We start from the raw sequence: 18,791 nt of genomic DNA, 5'->3' as shown, positions 1-18,791 counted from the left end.
TGTCAGATGAATGTAGTGGAGTAAAAAGGAGAATATTTCTCTCTGAGATGTAGCGGAGTAAAAGTAGAAAGTGGCATGGAAATAAAAGACTCAATTAAAGTACAAGTACCTCAACTATTGGGCTTAAGTACAATACTGGAGTAAATGTACTTAGTTACATTCCACCGCTGCGTGTGTCCTCCTAGCCAGGCGTCATAGTAATATAAAAACACAAAATGAGTGATGGCCTGTCCTGTGTTGCTGCTGTCTTGTTTTTGTGTGTTTTTTAATGTGATTTCATAAATTGTATTTTATTGCTGACTTGACACCTGGTAACAACAGACCAAGTCAACTGAAGGGTCTCATAACATCTGGCCAAAGGACTTCAACACTGGCACATTTACAGAAATGTAATGAATGTGCGCTGTGCTTATAATAAATAATAAATGAATAAATAAAATGCAATGAGTACAACAAGCTCACCATAGCGTTGTGTTGAGGGCTGGGTACAGGTTGATGCGATCGCTGGTCATTTGCTGGCTCAGAGACAGGACCAGCGCTGAGAAATAAACTGGATGAAACCAGGGGGGGGTCAAAGTGTTCTTAGTTCTGCTTAGTTCTTAGTACAAACTGCTTGTTGATTTTAAAAACAAATGAATGGAAATCATTTCCAACTTTCTTTTATTGAACATGAAATTGAATTTAAAAGGCAGCAGATGAAATGATAATGACGTTACATTCTTTCAACAAACAAAGAAAATCTTCCGCAATGTGGTTTTTTCGCGCCAACTGATTTAAAAAAACGCTCTGGTTCCACACAAACATCCTATTTTGTTTTTTTGGGGGTATTTTAGGTCTTCGTTTTTATAGGCCAGCAGCAACCTGCGTGGAGGAGTTAACCTCTAGATGTGGGTGCACTCTACCAGCTGAGCTGCCCAGGCGCCCACTAACATCCTATTTTTTTAGTATTTCCCAAACCGTAGTATGAAACCAATAGTATGTGAGATGCATACTATTTCAGGTAAAATATTACAGGCATGAATATCCCACAATGCAAAGCGGTAGCAACAACAACAATCATAACGGACAAATGGACAGACACTAAGGAGCTCTGTAATGTCGATAGCGCTCTAATTTACATTTCATGTTTAACCCTCTGAGGTCTGAGGACACTTTCACATATTTTCTAAATTCACTTTTTTAGGGTATTCGCATATACCGGTAACTGATCCCTGAGTGTTTCATATCAAAATGTTCAGAACCATCTCAGCTTTTCGTGTGGACACCCCCCCCCCGAAAAAATCTGTCTCAGAGCCATATGTAAAGAGATGATGTGGCGCTAAAGCTGAAACGTCGACGTTCGCTTTTTGAAATTCCATCAAATCTCTTTTGAAAACAAACCTGAACTTATGAGGGGTTGGACGAATTGTGACTTTACCAAAGCCTTTCGGTTATTTATGATAAAATAGTAAATAAATATCTGAGATGACATTTTGTAACATCGCTTTTTGAGTCTGAGTGTTGTCAAACGTTGCTTGGAACGAGCCGGTGCGTCTTTCGTCCTCAGAGGGTCCGTAGACTGTTGATTATTATTCTCCTCTTTCAGTAATTGAAGTGTTATCTGGCGATGCATCTAGAGTGGAGGTTGGCAGGGGTTACTATGGTTACGCGTCTTTAAACGGCGAGGAGGCTCTCAGGATGTGACGTTGACATTTACAGCATAGTGCGCGCGAAAAGATACACACACTTCTGTTTATTTACACTAAAGCATGTTGAACGATAGAATACATATTGAGTATTTAGTGTATTGCAGAGTATGGGATTTCAGACGCAGCCCATATATACTGTGCAGCCCCCCTAACAAACCTGTGTTGAAGTTTCCTCTGTGTTACTAAATACTGTCAACTCACAGAAAGAGGCGAGGGCCACGCGGTCCAGTCTGAGGAAGTCCTGCAGAGCCAAGGAGCCTTTGGCCAAGTCCACTCTGAGAATAAAAAAAAAAAAAGAAGTTGCATTCCTTTTCATACTTTTACAAACAAATACAGTTTGTACAAACTTGACCCGTTTTCAAAGTTTCTACATCAGAAATTGGGGTTTCTTGCAACCAAATTGCCCAAAGGTAACGCAGATGGTTCCATGAAAACACTCTTCACGAGTTTAAGTAAGGATAAGTTCAACACTATCATTAACTTTGGGCTGTTTTAATACATTTTTGACCAAACTTTGACAGTTTGAGATTATTAGGGATGCACGATTCAGGGGTGCATCAATTTTTCGATTCAAAAACGATTCACAGTATGCAAATGCAGGTTATTTTCCCATGTGACTGTAGTGGACATACAATGAAAAAAAATAAATACATATATATAAATCGATTTTTGGAATTCTATGAATCGATTTTGAATCGGTAGAGCTTGAGTCGTGATACCAATGCAAATAGATTTCCCCCCCACCCTAGGGATTATCCATAAACATATTAACATCCCCTGATCTTAACGATCAGTCATAGTAATATATACTTTCTGCATTTTTGTCTAAAATGAGATTATTTCCTTAAGGACACATGAGGTTAATCAACTAAAAATGGGTTTAGAAATAGTGGTAACAAGTCGGTGTAAGTGTACAGTATACTGGTGGAAGTGGGGCGGGGGGAGCGCAGAAAACATCGAAAAATGCTACAAAACATGTTAAAAAATGTGTTAATTTGATATGGGAGGACAACACAAGGGTTAAAGTGATGGTTTGGAGTAATTTCCTTTGCACCATGACCTCGAACCAAACACCACCCCCCCAGAAGCTTTTTTTCCCTTGGTTGAACATTGGTCGAGTTAGCGCTATTAGCCGAATGGCTAAGTACAGGCGCTAATGGAACCAAAGGTGTATCTTGTAAATTACCCCACTAATAATGCTTGGAACGGTACCATTTGGCTAGAGGTCACGGTGCACCCTAGGGTTAAACTCCTCCAAACCATCCCTTTAAGTAGCTTCATTGGAGGTGAAAGGAGCTTGTTCTTGAAGGGCCCCTACCGGTCGAAGGCGGCCACCGTGCTGATGGCCAGCAGCATGTAGAGCAGAGACTGGGACGGGTACGCCAGGCCGTGGTACTGCTCCAGCAGGTTGGACAGAGAGGTGAGGTGCTGCCCGGCTAACACGTACACCACCACGATGTTCCATATGGCGTAGCCCGCCAGGAAGCCGTGACAATACAGACCAAACAGCCTGAGCACCAAAGCAGAGGAGAGATATTAAGGTTTCCACAAGTTTCAGTTAACACTTTTTTAATAACATTTAGAATGAAATTTAGTACCTATGTCAGGGTCTTACAGGTAAAAATAGGTACCAATTTTTCAGGTTTCTCCATGTCAAATTTAGGACTTTTTAAGCCCTTTTTAAGACCATTACGAATAATAATAATAACTTATTTATATAGCACCTTTCATGAAACCCAAGGACACTTAACATAATTAATGTGGCTAAGCTAAAGGAGGTTGTAAGCTGTGGTAAACAGGTGGTGTTTCAGGTGTTCCAGAGGGACGTCGTCAGACCAATGCTGCTCCGCATCTTTCACCCGAACCAGGAAAGAAAATGCCTCTGCGCTCAATTGGATAAAGCTACAACCAATCAGAGCAACGGAGTATTTGACGCATGTTGAGCGACGGACAGTTGTCAACAGAACTCGACTGCACGCACGCTAAAAAGAGTACTTACAAAATAGCAAAGAGGAGTGCATATACGAACAAGTTCTCCATCTAGTATTAGAACTCGATGACGTTACTGTTGATCATGTGTCCATCATCGTATAACGCCCGCCCTGACAATCCGATTGGTCCGAACAGCTCTGGTTCGAGCATAGTTGCTCCAGACCGCACTTCCTGAGCTCAAATGTTGTGGGCGGGGCTACATTTGGCTGGCATCCAGGCCAGAGGGATTACACTCATCGTCTTTTTTATTAAATATGGAATATCTGCCGACAGCGAGACCTGAGCCAACTCTTGTATTTGCCTAGACAATGTTTTTGTTTACAAAAAAAACAAAGCAAGGTTGTTAGCTTATTACGTTTAAAATAGTGCAGCTAGCAATACTAAACTTCTTCTTAGAATGTTGTAGAATTTATTGAGCTGAGTTAAAGGGATCGGGGGCGACTGCCGATCCCTGATCCTGTGTCGGCTCCGATCCGATCCTTCCAGATCGGGACATCCCCAGGAGAAGACACGTTTCCGTTACCTGAAGCCTTTGTGCACATTCATAGAAACGTCTCTGGTGGTCCAGGGCGCCGCGGTGGGCTGGAAGTCAGTCATGTGATCCACCTGGTCGCTGGTCTTCCTCCAGTCGGAGCGCTCGGCGGCCTGGAAGCGCTCTGCACGGGAACACACCACAATGACCAAATCAGCACTTTAACAGCCTCAACAAAGCCTGGACAAATTAGGATGTTATTGTCAAATTGTTTCTTTGTTTAACCGCAGCTAACCGCTAACATTAGCTTAGGTGCTAAGGCTTATTACTGGTAGTTGATGATATGCTTTAGATGTGCCAAATTGTAATTATATAAGTGATTATTGATCGGACTATATATTTTTTTAACAGTTAGTTAGTTATAATAAAGAGGTGTTCGCGTCTGGGTCACATGACACATGATATATAACCTACGATGTATCCTGGGATTCATTCAAAACTTTAAGTTGTTGAGAAAAGTAATACATTTGACTGAAAGAGACAATTATAATGTTAACTGCTATTATTTCTGACACCAGTCACTGTAAAGCAACATTTGGAACTTGCTACAGCTCTGGACTCCACCCGGTCTTTTCCCTTGGTCACTCACTGTTCCTCTCTACGAAGACTTTCCCCACCGGCTGGCTCTGACCCTGCGGGGCCGAGAACAGGGCATGCTGGGAAATAGAAGAAGGGGTGTCGGTGATAATGTCGTCCTCTTCTATGTCCAACTCATCGGGAAGCTGCGAGTCAGCGACTTTAGGCTTCCTGAAATAACAAGAATTAAGGTTATAGAGGAAAATGCAGCACGTGTCATTTCTTTTCAAACATTTTTTCTCCAATCAACTCTTTGCTCTTTTTTATAATTCTGTGTTTTATCCCAATGCAAAAGTCAAACTTCGTTCAATGTATTTTGTCATATTTCCTTTGGTTTGGTATCATTTTACTAAAGTATTTGCAGCCGGACACATGCAATAAAATAAAATAAGATAAGATATGTAACTCACAATAGGGCTGGTCAATATGGAGAAAATCAAATATCATGATATTTCTGACCAAATACCTTGATATCTATACCACAACAATATTGTAGTCTTGACTATTGGTGCTTTCACCAAATATTTACACAATGAGATTTTTGATAAATAATCATCAGTAATGTGGATATAATGTCTAAGTGGGTAAATGCCAAAAATAGAACAGCTACAACAGTCTGGTAAGTTCAGGAAATGACATCACTTTACTGTAATGCAGCCTTTAAAACCAAGAAAAGACAACACTTATGCCATATTACGCTATCTAAAATCTAAGACAATATCTAGTCTCATATCTTGATACTGATATAATATCGACATATTGCCCAGCTCTGACTCACAACCAGGTGTTTATGCATAAAATTACAGCATGACTAACAGGATAGTACATATGACGGAAACCTTTTTGTCTGACTTATCAAATCTGCTGACATTACTACTACTATTACTTTTTCTTCCTGGTTCTTTTGACCACTTCTTCTCCATCAGTGGTTTGATCGGCTGTATCTCCGTTCACCAGGTCGGCTTGGTCATCGTCAAGTTCTGAAACCAGAAAGATACACATCTGTAACCCCTATTTTCCTCCGGCGCGTCGGCATCGGTTCCAGAGGAGTCACGGCCATTCATGTCAACGCTCGATAATCCAACGACGCGGCGCGTCCCAGAAGATAAGACGCGCGGAAGGGAGGCAAGTGGAGGAGCCGCGGAGGACATTTAAGGGAAGTGAGACGCGCTGAATGTCACGATGTAGTCAACCGCTGTCCAGTTATGCAACGCACAGATTAGCTGTAGTGGAGGTCTCTTTGGAGACTCCTAAATTTAGATGTTATCATATATACATCAAGAGGAAACTTACTGAGACCTAATCAGGGATACACACACTGACTGGCTGGTGGAATGGTGTGACAAAAATGCTCTTCTTAGCAATACAAAAAATTGTCCCCGTCTTCATACAAGTATGGGGGAGTCCATGACAGATCACAATCTATCATGGACTCCTCGCACAGGGCACATTTGTAAAAAGATACAGCAGTGCCTTTCCTTCCACCGTAGCCTTGGATCCTTTGACACCAGCAGCCAGATTAGTTCTGTTTTATAACTTTGGCGATTCAGCGTGTCTGAGCCAATCTGCTCAATTTAAAAACCAAATTATATAGAGGAAGGAGAAATAGTTTATACAACAGCTGATGAAGAACGGCAACAAAAACTATTTAAAAAAACTTCTAGAAACTTCTAAAAACTAGAGGAAAGACAGTCAGAAAGAAGGAAGGAAGTTAGGCAACAATAGGTCGAGAAAAGTGACAACAAATTACAAAAAGCGCCAAAAACCTTGTAAATAGGGGGGGGGGACGTTGAAAATAACTTCAAAAAAGATCGTAAGGCAAGAATAGGTTGAAAAAGTGACTATACTATAAAAAAAGCTACAAAAACTTTTTTTTAAAGTGACAAACTTCAGCAAAAAAAACTATGGAAAGACTAAAAGAGATCACGTTTGGCGGAAAAGAAGTGCATATGAAGAGGTGGAATGGCCTGGTAGGGCGCCCGGATAGCTCCGTTGGTAGAGCGGGCGCCCGTATCCAGAGGTTACTCCTCTGACCTGGGGCCCTTTGCTGTATGTCACCCCCCCTCTCATGTCTTGTCGATAAAGGCCTAAAAATGCCCAAAATGTAATCTTAATTATTTTTATTTATAAGGAATGGTCTGCTACAGCAGCCTTGGAATCCATCCGTTCATTCAGTCATTATAGTAGAATTATTTTATGAATTAGGTACGACATATTTTTAAATAAGCATTTAGCAAAAGATCTTACGTACCCCCTTCATTCCTCCAAAGTAGCCCTCATTTTATGAAACACTGCTTTAAATTAAGAATACCAACTTTGGCCTTCTAAGAGGCGATTCAGAGTCCCTTCGTTTAGACGCAACAAAAGAGAGAACTCTTTTATTGCTTGCTATTACTATTTTCTCCTTTTTGGGCGGAGCTGTTGGGGAGCGCAGAATGAATCTCAGTGTGGACAGAAAATAAAGTCATATTATACCAAAATAAAATTCTGAAAAGCAGCGTTTACAGGCCAACTCTTAGTCTTCACCTATAGGGGTCGTTTTCTTTTTCCTCCTCCTCCTCTGAGGCGGAGCGTCCGTCGTGGGTTCAGGGGAAACTTGCTCTCCAAACTCAGATTCCCTCCGGCTGCCCAGGCCTCCCATTTTCATCCCATGATCTAAACAGGAAGGAATGAAGAAACATTTGGTTTTATACATAAAAAATTTCCATTAAAATGTATTTTCTGGGCTTTTTAAATTAGGAGACTGGAGATTTTTTTTCTTCAAATGGAAACCACACAAATAAAAGAAAGTGGGGTTGACTAAGTGTCAGTGTAAGTCTCTGGAATGACCCTTTAAGGTCTGACAAACGAATCCCTGCAACACAGCCACTGCAGATGCTGCACAGATGTTGCGTACCGTCAATTTCATCGACTCCATTCGTCTCCTTTCTCGACTTCTTCTTCTTATGTTTTGGCGCCGGTACGTCTCCTGCACATGAGTCATAAACACATCACTCAAATCAAGAGCTTCAGTTAAAAAATATGAGACGTATGCATCACATTTCGTTCCATATGTTGCAAATCCACACTCACCAGCTGGGTCTGGACTTCACGTTTTCAACATGTCCGACAAAAAGAGAGAAGAAGTTTTGGTTTGACTTTTACAACATAAACGCTGTAGGTAAAGACCTTATATACATATATACATTTACCTACCTCGGCATTGTGGGAAGTGATCGCTGTCCACGCTTCTGGAGACAAAACGAGAAGCACGGGTCAAGTCTGGTGCTTTGTGTTTGGACATGTTTGAATTTAAAAAAAAATTTTTTTGGGATTCCTCCTGTGATTCAACAGAATTTCAGCCAGTTGAATTTAAAACTTTGCAGGTGGAAAGTGAGGATTTACTCACGTTACTGGAATTAAGTCGTTTTTGTTGTTTTGTAGTTTAAAGTAATTTTCAAATCTGGGACTTAACTTTTACTGAAGTATGTTTTGGTTGTACTTTGTAGTAGTACTGTACTTTGCGACATTGTTAGGGGGTACAAAAAGAAAAAAAAAGTGAATAAAACAAGCCCTCAAATGTTGTTTTGTATCCATCAACAAATCCAAAGCGTCTTTGTGCCCTTATCAAACCACAAAAGACTTTGATTTAATTAAATAGGTATTATGCACATAAATAAATACTAATTATATAAGATATATTTAAAAAAAAAAGCATATCTCTTCCCGGATGTAGGGCTTCACGATTTATCGCAATTTCATCAAAATCGCAATATGCAGTGCTGCAATATCAAAACCGCGGGGGTGGGGGTGGGGGTGGGGGTGGGGGGGGTTGTCAAACCGTTCTGAATGAAGTATTGTGGTGCTGCAGAAACGTCCCAGCCTACACACCCTATCCTACAGACTACAGAAAACACCTTTGTTTGGTACAGATCCTCGCAAAAATCCCACTATAAAATCAATTTAAGTTTTTAGATTTAAATATTTTTCAATGAAAATGAGAATAATGATACAAAAATGATCATCCCCTCCAATATCGTGAATCATATCGCAATATCAGTCAAAATAATCTCAATTACATAATTTTCTCATATCGTGCAGCCCTGCCCAATGTTATAAAGAGACATTTGCTCCGAGTGAGTTTTAAATGAGATACCTGACTTATAACTTTTACTTGAGGAGATTTTTGTACCGGTATTCTCCTTGTACTTGATCTATTTAATCTCTACAAGCATAACAAAGCTGACACTTAGCAGTTAGTTAATTTGGCTTGTGAACGTCAAATCAAACGCAGCGTAAACACATTAACAAAACGAGCTCTCCTGTGACCCGAGGATCCTGATCCAAACACTGTGGGTCCCCGTTAGAACGCATCCAGACAGAAAAGAAAAGCCGAGATGAAGAGACCTTACCATCGTCCTACTGGCCATTCCACACACGAATCAAGTCAGAGTGGAGAGCAGCTATGTAACAACCTGGCTGACACTGTTAACCCCCCCCCGCTAAATCTGTATTACATGCGCCAGGACTGGGGATTACTCAGGGCACAGGTCAGACCACGCAACCCTTTTTCCAGCTCCCTGTATGTGAGAGGAATGTGTCCGTCTGTGGAATCTGGTTTCATTTTTCCAATGATGCTTAGCTGATATAAACACCTACAGTTCCGGGTTTTCCCGCCATTTGAAGGTTTATTAGGTGCACCACCCAAGCTGTTTTGCCACACACACACACACACACACACACACACACACACACACACACACACACTTAATCCAAATGGGAAATATTTCAAGTTTAAAAAAAGAAACCAAGAGAAGCTGTTATCAGCAGGGAGATTATAGGTGAACACCTGTCTGATCCTGTTATTTCGTTTCTGTTGTCTTCTTTCATTTATCCCTATTTCTTTTACTATATATTTGATTTCATGTGTTTTTTTTTAATTCAGGATGTTTACATTGTTCTGATATATGCATTTTGCTTTAGAATATCTGTTCATTGGTGTCCTGTGTTGTTCTGTTAGGTGACAAATTAGCATTTAAATTTTTTTTATTTCTTTTGGTGACACATGGTTTCAGTCAGATATCAAAGAGGTCTCATCTTCCAGCTTTTAATTTTTTGAAGTTATGTCTTTTGCCTATTTGCTGCAAATCCATAAAGTTTCAGAAAAGATGTGAATTTTATGAATTTGTCGACCGCGTGCCTGGCTTCATCAATTCATTTGATGAAGTGCTTTAAATGCTCCAATAACATTCATTTTCTACTTATTTTTTGGAGAAACCTCTTCTCAATTAACCAATCAATTGCTGAGCTTTAAATGTCCAAACTTTTTAAATAAAACTGCTTATAACAGAGAAAAACAGAGATTCTGAAAAACAAATTGTGCTGAAATGAGTTTAATTAACTGCAAAACAATATATTCTACAGTTTAGTTTATTTTCCGTGCTTTTCTCTGTATCATATAACTATAATTTGAGTAGCTGGGTTTTTTAGCTATAAGCAGGGTATACATAGTCCCAGTAACTGTGTACATGTAATTATAAATAGCATACCTTTCAATTCAATTTGTTTGTATTTATTTTATGTTAAATACCTTTAATTCTTAAATGTACTTATGTAAAGTCATTATAATGTAAGGACAGGAAAATTACTGCCTTGTATTTATTTTATTAAGTAGTAACGCTAGCAAAGTACACAATGACAGAACAAGACAATAGTGGTCTGACCTGTGGTAGAGGCGGGAGCTCTCTGGGTTGCATTTTCTATAACGAAAAAACATAAAGTCATATTTACAAGTACTAGTTAAAAATACTACAATTGTCATCAAAATAGCACTACATGCTAGCGCTAAAACGTTAGCTTGCTAGCTAGCTAGCTAGCGTTACAGTAAAGGCTACAACTTTAAGGCTAGCAGTTAGCTAGCTACCGTTACTGTAAAGGCTACCACTTTAAGGCTAGCAGTTAGCTAGCTACCGTTACTGTAAAGGCTACCACTTTAAGGCTAGCAGTTAGCTAGCTACCGTTATTTGTGAAAACAAGTACGTTACCTTTGAGCCTTCCGTATCCATTTCTGCTTAAGACGTGCCTTTAAATACACATCCAGTTAACTCATCTTTAGTTGACAAGTAAATGTTAACGGCCACAGCCGTTAAAAACGTGAATAAACTGCTACTTTTTAATGATCATTTCATTGTTTATGTTCTGAAAGTGGAGTGCGGTTACCCGGATGCATTTACGCGAAGCACATAAGACTTCCTGACCGTATCTTCAAAATAAAAGCTCCTTCAAAAAGGACGCGAAACCATAGACAGTTAAAGAAAACGAGCAAAACGGATGATACTTGACATAAATGGCTCAATAAATTTTAGAAGTGGTTTATTAATGTCACAAACAGGTACAAGTATTGAAATATCATTGCTTTGCTTTTACTTTTGCATATTATCACATTGTTTTCATAAGGACACAAAGTGCAATTTTTGTGCCCAACAGCTTTTGTCGTTATTATTGTTTAGTACCATACATTTTTTTGTTGCAAACCACAAAAGAAATGACACATATTTAGAATGAAAAACCAAACCACTTCACTTTCTAGTATGTAAACATCAAATGGAAAAAATATCACATTCTTCATTGCTGGTCTGTGTAAAAATGTGGGGAGAAGAGCAAGAAGTCCTGACTATATAATCACAATCATAATATTAACATTCAGAGTGCAATATGGCTTTGATGCTCTGTTCATTTGAGAAACTCCATCTGTCTTGCTCCAAAAAAAGTACAGAAGGAGGTGCACTTACATTGTTTTAAACTAGAAGTTAACAATTCCAGGATTTTCATCTTTGGGCTCCAGCTCTATCTTTATCTTTAGAGACTTTATATCCAGATCAACACTGGTGGAAGAAGGTGGAAAAAGTATTTCGATCCTTTACTTCAGTAAAAGTACTAATACCACACTGTAAAAATACTGTGAAGTAAAAGTCCTGTAACTTAAGCAAAAGTCTGTAAGTGTCATCTGAAAGATGTAGTTAAAATATTATAAGTAAAAGTAACTAATAAAAGAAAAAAAATCAGAAATCAACAAAAAGCTTCAAAAGCATAAAAACGGATCCAACCAGCTGTGTCTTTAATGGTCTCATCATTTCAGCTGGACCTCTAGGCCGTTATATTGTTGCTAGGTTACTTTATAATAAAACATCAGATTCTATAAACCACATGTGTTTTGTGTGCAGGTATCTTAATGTGTAAAGTAAGTAGTAACTAAAGTAACTAGTAAATAAAGCTGTCAGATGAATGTAGTGGAGTAACTAAAGTACAGTGTTTCTCTCTGAGATGTAGCAGAGTAGAAGTAGAAAGTGGCATGAAAAGTAAAGTACAAGTTACAAGTACAAGTACCTCAACATTTGTACTTAAGTACAGTACTGGAGTAACTTTACTTAATTACATTCCACCGCTGCAGATCAAGCACACAAGTAAGAAGAAGATCAAAATAGTCAGATATCTTTCATGCCCTACCCCCCCTGGACACTGATTTACATGTTAAGATTTACAGCGAGGAATCTGTCAAATCAAAAGAAAAAGGAGCTGCTGCCATGATAATACTGGGTCCCATTCTTCCTGGCCTTAGGACTCGGCGGGGGGGCGTATCCAGCTGGCGGGGACCCACTGCGGCTCGTCCTGGGCCTTCCTGGCTGCTGCCAGCAGCTGGACGCAGGAATCCTGTTGGTCGTCGTTGACGATCACATGGTCGAAGAACTGACAGAAGTTGGACTCCATTTTGCGGGCGGCTTCTTCCATCTCCTGGAAGTCTTCATCCTGTCGGAGGAAACCAGCGTCAGAACGGATTATTTAGCTTAAAGTCATTATAATACCTTTAAGACAGAGAGACAGAAGATGTCTTTTAGGATTACATTGTTGGCATTTTAGCCTCTGTACATGGGGCTCACATTCTACCAGGTGAGCTACCCAGGCACCCCATTAATGTCTTTTTTGGGTATTGTTTTATGATCAGATTTTTTATTTAGTATACCAAGTAAAACCAGATTTAAAGAGAGCAGTGAGTTGAAACCATACAGTAGATATTAAAAATGGTTTTATATCTAATGTTAAACCTCACAGAGCTTACAATATCATTTGTCAAGAAGAATGGCTGCTATATTTTCTGCAATAACAAATATATATATATATATATATATATATATATATATATATATATATATATATATATATATATAGCCACTATATCTTGCAGGGAAAACATGTGTTCATCCAAGATTGTGAAGGGGGGGGGCGGATTCCCAGCCTGAGGTAAGAAAACACCATCCTATAACCATGTTGTACTGGGGTCTAATTAGACCACTTTCCCAGTTTTTGTTTATATCAGAAATATGGGAGGTCAAAAAATAAGCGTTAAAAACGTTGATGAAGAAAGCATAAAAAATATTGGAAAAAGTGACAAAAACTATGAAAAACTAAATTTAAAAAGTGTCAAAACCTTTGGAAAAAGCAACTAAAACGTCCAAAAAGTGACAAGAAGACATGGGGGGGAAGACAATAAAAAACACTAATACATTTTTTTTTTAAAAGCAGCAAAACAAAAGTGTGTATTTCAAGGTGGAGGGAAAAAGAACACAAGGATTACAACAGTTAAAAGTAGTAAAAAAAATTAAAAAGGAGTACTTCATGGGAGACATTAGAGGCAAAACCCCCATGTTTCAATTTTTAGTTTTGGGCTGTTTTGCTTCCATAACATGTCTTCTTTCAGACTACTGGAGGGGAAAAAACATCCAAAACACACATTTAGATGTTTCTTCTGCTACACTGTAGATGTTTACTTTGAACGGCCGGTCGACGTAGTAGTTGGTGGTGATGTACGAGTCCCGCCGGGTCTCCTTGAGGCGCTCCGGGGGGGGCGGCTTCACGTAGATGATGTAGGCCCGCAGCTCGTGGCTCCGCACCGCCTGGATGGACTACACCCAGAGATGGAAACACTCCGATCAGAACTTCTTGTTGGGTACCGTTTTATCACTGTTGTAGTCTAATGTATGTAGTGGGTATCCTGTACTGTATAATATATACTGTATATAGGAAGTTTTGAGCATCAATGACTTTGTTTCCTGTATTCGGATACATTTTTATGCACCAATTTACAGCGGAAAAACCTTTATTTAGCCTATTGAAAGGAGAAACTAACAGATGACAATGCAAAATATATAAAAAATATAATGAAAGTGTGTTGTTGCGTGCCATTAGGCATTTTTAAGTGGGTATATGGAAATCCTGGAGCTTTCCTAGTAGGTATACCGCGTATTCCTGCGTATCACGTAAACTACATCACTGCGTTGTGTTAGTTCCCATATGGTGACACTTATACTTACATCTATACTATTTATATGTGTCTATTAAAGCTATACTGTGTATTTTCTGCTGCCCCCATGAGGAATGACAGTAATAACAACACTGAATAAATGGATTTACTGTGATGTCCAAGTAGAAGTAGTAGTATTCAGATCCTTTACTTCAGTAAAAGTACTAATAAAACACTGTAAAAAATGATCTGCTACAAGTTAAAGTCCTGCATTGAAAATGTTTCTTAAGAAAAAGTCTGTAGGCTGTTATATTGTTAGCTAGTTTTAATTATAATAAAACATCAAATTGTATAAACTACATGTGTTTTGTGTGCAGAAATCTGAATGTGTAAAGTAACTAAAGCTGTCAGATGAATGTAGTGGAGTAAAAAGGAGAATATTTCTCTCTGAGATGTAGCAGAGTAGAAGTAGAAAGTGGCATGAAAAGAAAAGACTTGAGTACCAGTAACTCAACATTTGGACTGAAGTACAGTACTGGAGTAAATGGAGTAAATGGAGTAAATGTACTCAGTAAGGTCCCCCCGCTGGACGTCCCTGTGGTTCTTACGTTGGGCTCGATGTCGATGACGCAGATCTTCCCGCTGTTTAAAACCTCCCTCACAGACGCGATGCTTGTGCCGTACAGGTTCCCTTTGTACTCCCCGTACTCCAAAAACCTGCGGGACATCATTGTTTTTTTAATCAAACAAACAGTAAATGACTACAACTTGATGCTTAGATATTAGTTTCTGAATACATATTGTGGATATAGTGAGAGTTTTATGAGTTGGCCTATACACATTCACAGCTTTTTTATAACTTCAAATTTGTAAAATGTAAATTTCACACTTTTAATAAAAATTGGTATCAATTAGGAGACACTACAGGCATAATCATCATTTTTCAATTTTGAGTTTTGGGCCTGTTTTGCTTCCATAGGGTGTCTTCTTTCAGACTATTGAAAAAAACATCCAAAATACACATTAAGAGGTTTATTTGACTACAGTTTGTCTATTTGACCCTGTTAATATCGCAGAAATTCACCAAAAGTTAGCATTACATTATGCCTTGTTTACTGAAACCTTGTAACATAAATATATGTCTTAATGTAATGAACCAGCTGGGACAAATGTCCCTCTTTTAAATATTGGAGGGGGACATATCCCCTGCATATCCCCCCCCCCGCAATCTACGCCTATAGAGACAGTCGGAATGTAATGGGAAAATTAGATTCAACCAATGATTTTTTATTAATTTTTGGTTCTCCGATGCATGAGTACATGACCTCTGTGTACTCTCCTTGTAGGCGACAACTGGGTTTGTTATGACTTTGCATTTTTCCTTGAAGGATAAATGGCATTGAGTCTGACAGAAACAGTTATCCAGATCTGTGTTTATCGTAGCAGGTCCCAGGTCAGGGCCATGGCCTATCCAAAGAGACGAGATGTTCTTTTTCAGCTAAGATAGAATGACCGGTGAAGAAACGTGACACATGGAGGGCAGATTCAGAAAGACGTAATAGATCCGACTGTCTGCCTGAGATCCATTAATTGTTAGGTTTAAGATTAAACTGGTTTCCAAACTGGGGGATGGGATATACAGAAGTGTATTACTGATTGTATTCAAACAGAACTCTTGTTACTCAGTAGCTGATGTGTGGATTGTGAAAACCGTTCTTGTCATTTTTGATTGTTCTCTGCAGACTAAACTTTGATTCAGTTTGCAGCCTTCAGTCTTTAATCTGTTTCAACAGAGTCTCACTTCCAGATAAATTCCTCCCTCGCTGTACAACAAACTTCCACCACCGTACCTGTTGTTATACGCCATGTTGTCGAAGATTTCCCGGCTGGTGAAGTGATATTCCCTGCCAGACTCCTCGTATCCTTTTGGTGGTCTCGTGGTGTCTGTTTGATGAGGACAAATATGAATATGTTATTGTTTCTCCTTGGGATCAACGTACAAACTGATCCACAAACCAAAGGCAAAAAACGCTGAAATGTGGGTCCTTTATAGAGCTCCCACAATCCTAAATTATTGCTTTACAATTAACTGTCTCAGATATCACTGCGATAAACAATATTATTGTCTCTTTCAATCAAATGTTTTGAATTAATCCGGGCATACATATTTATCTTTATATTACCGTCATGTGACCGAGATAATATAACAACACAAACACACTGCCTATGAAGCAAACAACACTGCTTTATTATCATAAAACATATTTTCTAACTAAAACCCTTGTTATTTCTATTACCGGGTGACCTAAAGCCCCCCCCCCATTGTTATTTGGTTTTAACATGTTTAGGGTCAAGTTCCATCAACTAACAATTTAAGAAAAAATAAAAATATATAGTCTCACCAATAATAATTTACATTATTACAATTTGGCATGTCTAAACAACATTAAAAATGACCAGTCATACACCTTAATCAGAATCAGAAATACTTTATTGAGTATTTCTGATTAAGACCTTGTTATGACCTAATGTTAGTAATTAATAAATTAAAGAAACTGGATTATTTAAAACAAAATTCACAATTTGAAAACTGTGTAATAATTGGGTAACACTTTATTGTAAGGGGCTTGTAGTAAACTGTAATTAAGAGTTAATTAGACACTTATAAGATGCTTACAAACATTGATACATTCTTATCATTAGTTAGATTTTATAAAGGTTCATTCTAAAGTAATTAACAAATGTGTTATTTCTTACTGGCAGCTTTATAAGCACTGAGCAGAAACTCTGCGGGACCGCGATGTGTACTTACGAGGTACAGGTCCCTGGAAGATGTTGGGGTTCATTTCAATTAAGCGCCTCCGAAGTTCATTGACACCCACACTGGACGGACCTGAGAAAAGAAGACAAACTTTGTCATAACAAAATACAAAATACAGCTTCTCAGGGTGTAATACCGTTTGCTTAACGATGTCTAGTACCGAAACAGCGCCAGCTATTATTTCTATATTTATTTTTGGCAAGTTAGACAGTGTGCGGGAGTTTTCCTTGCAGTGTGTGTGTGTGTGTGTGTGTGTGTGTGTGTGTGTGTGTGTGTGTGTGTGGGGGGGGGGTAGAACGAGTGAGAGAGTGACTGTGATTATCTCTAGAGGCGTAGATGGAGAAAAACTGTGTCTCCCCGAAAGAACTAAAATGTATAGAAAGGCCATTGAAATTGAACATTTTTGTATGGCCAGCTGACCGGTACACAACAAAATGGCGATTGTTGTTAGATGTCTTGCATCAGTGGGGCTGTTGGGTGTGTCGCTAGTTGCAAAGTTTCAGTCAGAGAGGATGATTTTCTAAAACCTTGATTTTCTCCAATAATAATCTACAAATTTGACATTCTTAAAACTGAATTCTTGGAAAGGAAATCAGAGGCTAGGCATGTAGGCCTGACTCTTACACGTCCCTTGATTTCATGGTACTACTTCTCCTTCTTTTCATAAACAAATGTCATTGGCCTGGTCTTTCACCTTCAAAGATAAGTTTAGTCCCGTTAATAACAATAAAGGTTTTATTCAAAAGTAGATACATTTTCTTTACACAATGGGTTAAATGATATTTAGTTTAGTTTATTCAGTCTAAAAGAACGTTACTCACACTAAACAGCTAAATTAAGACTTTACAGTAATTGAGTGATTGTATTTTAAATGAGCAAAAGTAAAGTAGAACTGACATAACAGCTGTTATATATTTCAACGGTTATTTTCAGTTTTGAGGGTCTTTTACATGCTGTCTCAGCTAGTGGTTACCCTAATTAGCTGTAAGCTAAACTAACATTAGCTTTCCGGTGCTGTATTTATATAGTGCTTTTCTAGTCTTAAGAAACTCAACTACTCAAAGCACTTTCACATCTACAGGAGACATTCACCATTCACACACATTCATACACTGTGGGCTGCCGTACAAGGTGCCACCTGCTCATCAGATAAACACTCACACACATTCACAATGCGCAGCATGGGGGGCAACTCGGGGTTCAGTGTCTTGCCCAAGGACACTTCGACATGGGACTGCAGGGCCAGGGATTGAACCCCCAACCTTCCGATTGGCAGACAACCGCTCTACCACTGAGCCACAGCCGTGTCAATCCCCGAGTGCAGAATTGAGTTGCGCATGCGTCCCTTTACGACAAGTAGCATACAAGATGCTAACGAGAGAATTCTGTAATGTCAACACAGTAAAAATGAACCTACTTAACGAAGTTGGTTCACTGCTGGCAACAAGTTAGCATCAAACGCAACAAGGTTTTCAGTTGAATGGCGTTTTGAGCTAACGTTAGCAATCAAACAGTCATAGATAGTTGAAACGTTTTTGAAACAATTTCCATCTTCTGTTATTGTTTCTAATGAGAAAAGTGTATTATTTCATAAATGTAACAAATTTCAGTTTGACAGTTATGTCGTAAACCATTTACATCTGAGCACGCGCGACTCACATCTGCACTCGGCCAGAGCCGGTCTGACTCGACTCTCCTCGGGTATGGCACGTTATGCTGTAAACCGTTTACCTCTGAGCATGCGCGACTCAAATCGGCACCCGCCTCACATTGGGCAGTGGCGAGCGTCTAGCAAAAAAAGAGCATTAGCACTTAGCAGAGTTGTGCTAAGAAATAGGTAAAATGTGTGAAGTTCAGATGCTGAGAGCGTTGGTGGAGCTGCGACTAACTGCGGCTGCTGAAGAG

At 39.1% G+C, this 18,791-nt stretch overlaps 2 protein-coding genes across 5 annotated transcripts in view; both read right to left on the bottom strand.

Moving 5' to 3' along the window:
• The window catches only part of LOC116674045 (transmembrane protein 237B), a 12,815-nt gene extending 1,796 nt beyond the window's left edge, over positions 1-11,019 (bottom strand). Inside the window, exons 1-12 of one of the 4 annotated variants that reach the window (XM_032506561.1) lie at positions 10,812-11,019; positions 10,491-10,526; positions 7,984-8,018; positions 7,861-7,874; positions 7,685-7,756; positions 7,315-7,443; positions 5,675-5,768; positions 4,802-4,959; positions 4,204-4,336; positions 3,007-3,198; positions 1,890-1,963; positions 463-550 (exon numbers count right to left, since the gene is read on the bottom strand). In XM_032506561.1, the coding sequence (XP_032362452.1) occupies positions 463-550; positions 1,890-1,963; positions 3,007-3,198; positions 4,204-4,336; positions 4,802-4,959; positions 5,675-5,768; positions 7,315-7,443; positions 7,685-7,756; positions 7,861-7,874; positions 7,984-8,018; positions 10,491-10,526; positions 10,812-10,832 (1,046 nt within the window). In that variant the 5' untranslated portion in view covers positions 10,833-11,019. Of the gene's footprint in view, positions 1-462; positions 551-1,889; positions 1,964-3,006; positions 3,199-4,203; positions 4,337-4,801; positions 4,960-5,674; positions 5,769-7,314; positions 7,444-7,684; positions 7,757-7,860; positions 7,875-7,983; positions 8,019-9,179; positions 9,272-10,490; positions 10,527-10,811 lie in introns of those variants that run through there. The other 3 variants (XM_032506562.1, XM_032506563.1, XM_032506564.1) reach the window with 3 other exon arrangements.
• Positions 11,020-11,581: 562 nt separating this feature from the next.
• Positions 11,582-18,791, bottom strand: part of mpp4b (MAGUK p55 scaffold protein 4b) — a 28,966-nt gene continuing 21,756 nt past the window's right edge. Inside the window, 5 exon segments of the mRNA XM_032506600.1 lie at positions 11,582-12,573; positions 13,593-13,727; positions 14,674-14,782; positions 15,916-16,009; positions 16,878-16,958. Coding sequence (XP_032362491.1) covers positions 12,382-12,573; positions 13,593-13,727; positions 14,674-14,782; positions 15,916-16,009; positions 16,878-16,958 — 611 coding nt within the window. The 3' untranslated portion in view covers positions 11,582-12,381.

Source organism: Etheostoma spectabile, chromosome 24, assembly GCF_008692095.1.
Source record: "Etheostoma spectabile isolate EspeVRDwgs_2016 chromosome 24, UIUC_Espe_1.0, whole genome shotgun sequence".
Lineage (NCBI taxonomy): Eukaryota > Metazoa > Chordata > Actinopteri > Perciformes > Percidae > Etheostoma > Etheostoma spectabile.
Note: the sequence above shows the minus strand (reverse complement) of the source record. Positions and strands in the feature narration are given on the sequence as shown.